At 38.2% G+C, this 8,657-nt stretch overlaps 1 protein-coding gene across 2 annotated transcripts in view; it reads left to right on the top strand.

The window, feature by feature from the left end:
* The first annotated feature begins 4,217 nt into the window (after positions 1-4,217).
* LOC137181428 (SLIT-ROBO Rho GTPase-activating protein 3-like) overlaps positions 4,218-8,657 on the top strand; it is a 34,743-nt gene continuing 30,303 nt past the window's right edge. For both annotated transcript variants that reach the window (XM_067587125.1, XM_067587124.1), the window contains exon 1: positions 4,218-4,733. In XM_067587125.1, coding sequence (XP_067443226.1) covers positions 4,667-4,733 — 67 coding nt within the window. In that variant the 5' untranslated portion in view covers positions 4,218-4,666. The remainder of the gene's footprint in view (positions 4,734-8,657) is intronic.

The following is an 8,657-nucleotide window of genomic DNA, read 5'->3' as shown; positions in this document are numbered from 1 at the left end:
AGATACCATGGAAACGCAAACAAAAAATAAAACGACTTTTTGGCCAAGTGCTTTGAAACAAACAAACATGAAACTCATTAGTTGTTCCTGCTGAGAAATGTTACGTTTTATGAATGAAACCTTTGAAAATCTAACTTTAAAAAATAATTTGTTCAGTTCATTTATAGCACACATAATAGTGTGTAACACTGATGACAAAGACACATACAGCTCCTGATAAAAAAAACAAAACATGTTACCATATTAAAATAATACATTATTATAATCTTAGAGCATATGAATTTTTATTGGACAGTTTATTCCATCAATATTGAATACCTTTCTCAAAGTGATTAAACCTAAGGCTTAAGATAACCTCTTTTACAGTATTAATGTTGGTTTAATGTAGGCACCTGATCAAACAGTCAACATTACATTAGCAATAAATGTATGATGCTATCTGCACTCAATATGTAATACAGGGAGATAATTAATTTCATAATGTTATAATATTTTTGATAAAACTGATACAATCAGTATTAAAATCACCATATTATCAGATATCCAAATATTCAGTATAATAGGCTATTACAGATGACCACAGTTGCTTTCAATTTAATTTCAAGTCCATGAGGAACAGGAGCATGTGTTTGCAATCTAGCAACATGGTGGCAGTAACAGTATAAAGATTATAGATATAAAGGTGTATCTAATGTCAAAATTCTATTTAAAAATGATAAAGCAATAAAATAACTGGATGACATTATTCATCAAAGTGTTTCAATCATAGAAAGTGATAGAAGACAATGCTGTGGGTGTGAGTGAATTATATCATTTTACTGTACAGTACGCTAAGTGAATTTACAAACTAAATGCTATGGATGATCTAAATACTGAAACAATTAAGCTACAGCCATACTATATAACCAGGTAAAAATGGGGTTCTCCATGTTCTGCTGATTTTTTAATGTGATGAACTGATCACCATTTGACCACGCTGTTCAGAGCTACCCCATCGGTGTGACGTTGCACCTGAAAAGAAAGAAGACATTCATTGTCTAATGCTTTCCATTCAAGTCTGAATCAGGCTTAAAGTCTTTAGATATCGCCTAAGGGAAGGGAAGGCACCATGTGCCAGCCAATAGGACCGGCGTCTCAGGAATCATGCTGTTATTATGTTAATGACCCTAAACAGTCTGTTTCGTAAAAGGTGGGTGTGGTGCACAAGAAACCAAATAACTTAAACCAAACAGCTTCTGGTAACAACAAACATCACATACAATGTCATATACAACAAAATGTTTCATACATAACAGTTTGTCTCAAAACATTTACACCCTCATTTACAGTAATCCACAGGTGATTTGAGCCCTCTCTCTCCCCCACTCTCTTTTAAATATGTAGCTACTGTGTCTTCATTATCATGGACATAACCCTCACAGGCTAAATTCATTACTGTTGGCATTTAAAGTAAAAAAAAACGTATTTTATTTCAAATTCACTATGCAACTACCCATTTTCAGGGGGTCAAATATGAGGTTATTAAAGTGCTCAACATTTTAACTCAGATGTGTCATATCTGATCTAACTCAGACCATATAGTCCCGAGTTCTATCATCTGCTTTCCAACACTGCCGATATAGAGAATTGTCTATGTGCATTTATCACATTTGTTATTTTTCTTTACCTGCACATCTGTATAGTCTAATGCAACAATGCAACCGCCTTGCAACAAATCCTATAGTATATATGTGAAGCTCACAATGTTCTCTTTTTTAGTTTGTCTGTTACTATAGTATTATTTATTTATTATTATTATTTCCCCCTTTTTAAAAAAACAAAAAAAAAAACAAAAAACTTTTTATTGGTGAGAAAACAAAACACAAAATAGTGATTTTACAGATACAACAATGATAGGAACAGATAAAATACACAATGGCAGACAAAGGAAAACAGGTTGACATACAAAACTTAACATAAAACAAGACAAACAAAGCAAGAATGAAAATATAATAGTAGCCATAATAATAATAATAGCAGCGTGGTTTAAAGTAGTAACAGAATGCTTCAGGGGAAATGATGATGTTCTCTTTTGTTAAAACTGTGTCATAGAGGTGCTGATTAAACCCCATAATTGTTGAAGCTGTAGTTAGCAGTGTTATTGTATTACACTGAGAGGTGTTTTAAGAATTATGTCCTCCTCATGCACATGTAAATGGTGGTAGATACAGACACAAAACATTACAATGTCTGTTTGTCAATGTTAATGCGTAACGTCATCATTGACTTAACTTATAAACTGATACAATGAGCGTTAGAAATTCTGAACAACCGCACCATAAAGACTTCTTTCTTTCTTAATTCTTACATTTACGCAGTGAGAGCTCTTTATTAGTCTCCTGAAGGAGCCTATTCTTTTCTTGGTGGACCATATGATGATCATTCCTCCAGTAAAGGCCTATAAGTGGATGGTGTTAAAGTTTCCATGGCCTAGTTAGACACAGCTTTTTCACATTTTCAAACCACCCACCCCAACTTTTATCATGCCCACTCTGAGGCCAAGGACTGGTGAGTAACATTTGCTCAGGAAATTAGAGGCTGGAGTTGAGATTGCATGGTGGGACTGATCGGTTCTCCTGCAGATTTCTCCTGGGCTCTCTCCCAGCTTTAGCACTGTCTTGTCACAGGCTGACAGTAGCCCACAGATTTCCTGAGAACTAGGATCTCTTGACACAGATCAAAATGAAAACTTCCCACAGATAGGCCCAGAAAGACAGTGCTCAGTTATCCCTCTCCAATACATGAATTCACATCCAGTTTAGACAAAAAAAAAAAAAAAAAACAACCCACATTTGGTGAGGTTGTAAGATCAAAGACGCAGCACACACTTGCACTTGAGAAGACACAGGAAGTTATTTGACGGTATTGTCAGCAAACTGTGCTGAAGTGAAGAGCTCTGAGAAGAATACAATGAGTCATTCTGACTTTCTCAGGGGAAATGCTCTATCATCTTTGTCAAAATGTTGCAACTGTAGGGGAAAATGGGCTCAATTGTAAAATAGGTCTGTCTGTAAAACATCAGTTTCCTTCTGTTAGAAACAAGTTTAATGGATAGGTTCGCAATTTTTAAAGTTTGTCTTAAAACAATAGCCAGATACCTATATGAACATTGAAACAAGTTCAGATAATCATTCCTCCTCTCCATATAGGCCATTAAAAATACCCTTCCTAATTCACTTTCAATGTAAATACCCTAAGTCTATCTGAAGATAACATGAGGCTACAGTAGTCTGACTTAGTCAAATTAAGAGGATATCTTCCAAAGTTACAGTCATTTTAGTATAAAAGTCCTTCTTTTTGTTACTATCCTTCCACTACAGCTTAACACAGAAACACTGTCCAGGGAAACACAAAGAATGACTTTAAAAGGACTGTAACTAGGACTGTAAATGATATACAATTGATTTGACTAACTCAGACTGCTGAAGCCTCATATTATCTTCAGATAGACTTACATTTTTGCACAGAATGAGACAACTTATCATTTTCATGTCCTATATATTTTGGGTAGCTGCCTGAATTTGTGTGACACTAATATGTCCCAGGTCCCACTCACTAATCACTTAATCTTGATAATTAAAGATCTATAGTTTTCTTATCATTTTCTCATAAATTCTGCATCATAATTTTGTGATATAGAGATCATACAGACTCCAAACGATGGGATTCCAGCAACAAATACAGATGTCTTAAAAAAAAAAAAAAAAAAAAAAAAAAAAAAAAAAGGCTACTTACAGCATAGGAGTGTCTGGCGGTTATAATTATTTATTTCTAATTTGCTATGTCTGTGTTGGGGATGTCTGGATGAGGATCTCCATGGATCCTCATGAGCCAAAATGTGACTGATTGCAGAGATTGCAGCTATACCTCTGTAGCAAACCCACCCAACTACCACTGTGCTCTGCAGTCAGCTCCATGCTCCGGAAACAGAGCGATCAAATCCTGATCGCCAGCAAACTATTTATGTAGTCCTTCAGCTGTGAAGTCAGTTTGACAGCATATCTGTTATAGTCAAAGGTTTGCATATGATTTCACTCAGACGAATCTCAAACCATCCATGGGAAGAAAAGTGGTGAAGAAGGGAGGAGAGAAGGGGAGAGGGTTAGGGGAGGAGTCTCAGATTGACTTTCACATCCATTCAGCCTTTTTTTCTGCAGCAGCATTGAACTTGCAGAGAGAGAGAGAGAGAGAGAGAGAGAGAGAGAGAGAGAGAGAGAGAGAGAGAGAGAGAGAGAGAGAGAGAGCAGACTGGACAGTGTTGTACAGAAGCGCTATTATAGCTGAGGCTACCATAGCTGTGTTCATTTCAGATTTCACTCTATGCTTTATGAAATGATCATCAAACGTGAACTGTTTTCCGATTCTGCTGAAGAGGAGTGGTCAGGGTCGCAGATCATTATGCACTTTTAGGTCGACGTCGCCTTGAACGCAGCGCAGCAACATCGTATGAGCCCTCAAGTGCGTTTTTAATCTCCGAAGTTGTGTCAAGCGGGCGATGATTCGCATCTGATTGTTGCTCAACTATCCGGAGAGGACTGCAGACGGGTTGAAACACTGCATTGTGCCAAAAAAAAAAGAGACGCTGATTCCTGCCTGCGAGGATTGCACACTCCATTCTCCCCCCAAAATGTCATCTCAGGCGAAAGTCAAGAAGGACAAAGAGATTATTGCCGAATATGAGACCCAAGTGAAAGGTGGGTAACGTGCAGGCCTGATCATATTGTTATTCCGTGTGTCAACCCACTATTGCGTAACTTTACCACAAGCTTCATATGTGTGCAATGCTGTGGGGTGGGACAGATTGTATAGCTGTAGATGGCAGTCGTTTATTTGTAACGGATTCCATTGGAAATATCTATAGATTGCTGATAAATTCACGTCATTTAAATCAACCAGTAAATCCATGATGTGACAAATTAAGCTGTAACTTGGCTGAACCGGTTCCTCTGTACTCATGATGACTGTGTGCTCCAAACCCAGTGCTATAACAAGCCTAGCCCTGCATGTGTGGCCAGTCAAGCTACTACATGGAGCTTCACGATTTGTGTCAAAGTGCAGATTATATTTATATGAGACTGTACTGATAATGCACACCCAACATGGGAACGTAACAATTCACCTTGGACAATATTTTCAATAGACTGGAGGTCATGCACCTCAGGAATTCTTACTGGGAGACATTTGGGTACATATTACAATAGTTTCTTGAAAAAAAACAAAGGTTGAAATGTGAATATTAATTGTGATAATCTATGGTGAGCATTGACACTTCAGGACAAAGTGTAATATCAGGAGGGAGGAGGGAAAGCTTGAGAAGGTCACACAGCAAACAGTTCAGAAAGTCCATCAATAATGTATGCTGTCTGTATGAATTATGAACCATGAAAGGATTTCACTGTCTGCCGCTAAATATGAGAATGGATAAACCACGCAAAGAGAGAAGAGCGTCAGGAACACTGACACTGTATTGGAACAGATAGTGCAGGATGTATATGGGTGGGTTGTCTTCTCAGCCTTTTACAGACAACTTTGTGAAGTGTTAACGCCAACACCTCTGTGCAACACTTTCTCAAGCTTCACACAGTGCACAGAGACAAACAGAACACAGACAGAAAATGTATCAACTAATTAGAGAATTGAGTAATCACTGAAGTCAGTTTGAAGTTCAGTTAAAAATGCCAAACATCCTCTAATACTAGTTTCTCAGTTTTGAGAATTTGTTGCTTTTCTTTGTCTGATGTGATAACCAAGTGAATATCAAACAAAACAAGCAAGATGAAGACGTCATTTTGAGATCCAGGAATTTGTGAAGCCGCTTTTTTTTCTTTTTATTCTTATTTCTGAAGTTCTATAGACCAAACCATCAATCAGTGAATTCAGAAAATAATTGGCAGAAATAATTGGCAGATTAAATGATAATTGAAATAATCATCATTTGCAGCCAGTAATGTCTACAGACATTAATAAACTTAGAGTTCACATAATGCACCATCTGAAAGGGGTCTGACAGTTGCTTTGAACATCTACTGAAAGTGAGAATTCATTAAATTGTAGAATTTGGGTTATTTAATCTGCATTCTTTTAACATCATTAACTAGCACACAATCGTGGAAACCACATCACCAAAGTGCTTCTGTCAACCTGCTGCAGTTCCGCTGGTTGGCCATCACCCAACATCTCACAGTGTTGGGTCTGGGTACATGGACATCATTATTTCAGACCATTTGGCTCAAAATAACCCCAACAGGACTGCAGTACTCAAAAACACCAAACAACAAAGTTGACTCTGTTCCAAACAAACATCAGTTGAAACGTTTACTGTGACCTGAAGGTGTGTGTTTAGGTCTATATACTTCCCTGTATAGGATAGCACCATCTCAAGGTGTTTGTCAACATGATCCACATTCCAGTTGATGGACCCCAATTGGAATAGCAGATTTAACACAGTCTGAATTTGAATGCATGCCATGCAGATATGTAGCACATGTGCTGCAATTGAAACGCAGATCATGCAGAATCTAACAGGGGGAAACTGCATTTTGAATTTTACCGTAGTGGTACCTCTAGGTAGTTTTAGTTTAATTCTGTGTTTATTTGCATATAAATATTCTTTGCAATTTCATCTCAACTTTATTGTAATGACCTTGTTTGGATCAGTCCTTGACTGAGCCTGACCTGGATTTAATATCAAATTAAATATGTTCTTCTTATTTTGATATTTTACCCTTATACATGTTAAACAATAAAACAATACTTTATCTGTTTGTAGAGCTCTTTGTTATTGTAGAATATATTAGCTGCATAGCAAAGGAAAAACTAGCTCACATGTAAGCCAAAACAATGAAAACATGTAGGAACTCGGTTTTCAAGAGAGCACAGCGATACCACTTTAGGCAATATTGGTGTTGCTGAAGTCTTTAGGGTTTCTGAGCAAATATGTACGTTTAAATATTCCACCAAAGTGAAACATTCTCTGTAGCCACACATACACAGAGAGGAAATGACCAAAGCTTGTCAGCATGTGTCTGGAATGAAGAGTATGATTAGCGTTTTGCAGACTGAGGTGTGGTTTGCTTTCTCCTTGTTGCTCTCTTTGTCTGTCTGTTTGTTTGTTTGACTCCTTGAGTCTCTCTCTTTCACACTCTCACTCTCTCCCTCTCTCTTTCTCTCTCTCTCTCTGTCTCTCTCTGGTCTCCACACCAGCTTTGTGGCTGAGAGCCATCACAGCTCCGTTTCTCTCATCTCAGTTTCAGGAAAAGCTTTTAAGCTGACATCTTAAGCTCATTTGCAAACTGGGCTTAGATCAGTTTGGAGCTGTGAGGGCTTACTCTGACACTGACACTGGCCTCCGATAATGCTGAGTTGCTGACTGCACAGAGGTTCAATCAGGCACAAACCCAACATTTCAGCAAACAGTGTGTTTTGAGCTTGAACAGCTTTACAGGTCTGGGCCTGTATTTGCCATTATTGTCACATGCTATCCCCGATTCACTGATGAGTAATGTTTCACCCAGTAACAGGAGATATGGCTTTGTATCAAAACATTAGTCATCATTTAGCTGTTATCACTAGCTGAAATTATATTGTTTTTCCAATTTAAACAGTGTAGTTGACCAGCCTGAAATATCTCCAACCTTCCTGCTGAACCCAAACACAAAACACAAATAAATAAGGGGATGCCCCTCATTATGCGTCACACTAGCTGTAGGCCATATTATCTCAAATGTCATTTGGTTTGTTCGGAGTCTTATGCACAAATTTCTCTAATAGGGTATAATACCAAACATTTATTGTAAGATTTGCTGTTGCAAAGGAAACATATGGCACTGCAGAATGTGTGTGTATAGGGATAGTCGTCCCCAAATCATAAGAAAAAGAATGGTAATAGAAAACCCTGGAATATTTGTATCAGTTTATAATATATTTGTATTATGTATGATGTACAGATTACCTTTATACCTGCTTGGTGACAATCCGACTGTCACATAGCATCTCCCTAGGCACCCCTATCGCCTCCGTCTTCACTGCAGATATGCATTCCACGAGAAGCATGTAGACACACCCCTCTGTGTGTATTCTTCATGATGAAAGAATGCTCCGACTGATACTGCCTTGAAATGTCACGGTTACGTTATGACAGTGAAACAATATCTTTGTTGCCCGTGTCTCGGTAACGTGTGGGACACTACATCTTGGATTTTCAAACAGTGATGCCTTTCCTTGTTAGAAATGTTTGTATCGGGAGAGTGAGAGAAAGACACGTGAGCTCAAGCAAATAGACTGTAAAGACATACCATAGCCATTACTGCATTCAGAAGATGTTCACAGAACACAGCGTTGATTTGTACCAAATTATGTCAACGTGTCAGTCTGGGTTAGGACACATGTGACTAGCCACGCATGGCTAACTGCAGACACAGCCCCGGAGCCTGCTTCTGGCCATTGCAGTAGCTGTGCTAAGCTAGTTTGAGCAGGCTACTGTGGTGACAATGACTCCTCACTATGTGATATTTGGTGCTTGCTACCTGCTGCAGCAGTCCAAGCAGTCTAAATAGCAAACCTGCAAGGCAACATGTTTTTCATTATATTGTCTGTCAGAGATCCAGGTGTGTAGCCAC

This window comes from Thunnus thynnus, chromosome 4 (genome assembly GCF_963924715.1).
Source record: "Thunnus thynnus chromosome 4, fThuThy2.1, whole genome shotgun sequence".
In the NCBI taxonomy this organism is placed as follows: Eukaryota; Metazoa; Chordata; class Actinopteri; order Scombriformes; family Scombridae; genus Thunnus; species Thunnus thynnus.
The sequence above is the reverse complement of the archived record's forward strand: the minus strand, read 5'-3'. Positions and strand labels throughout refer to the sequence as shown.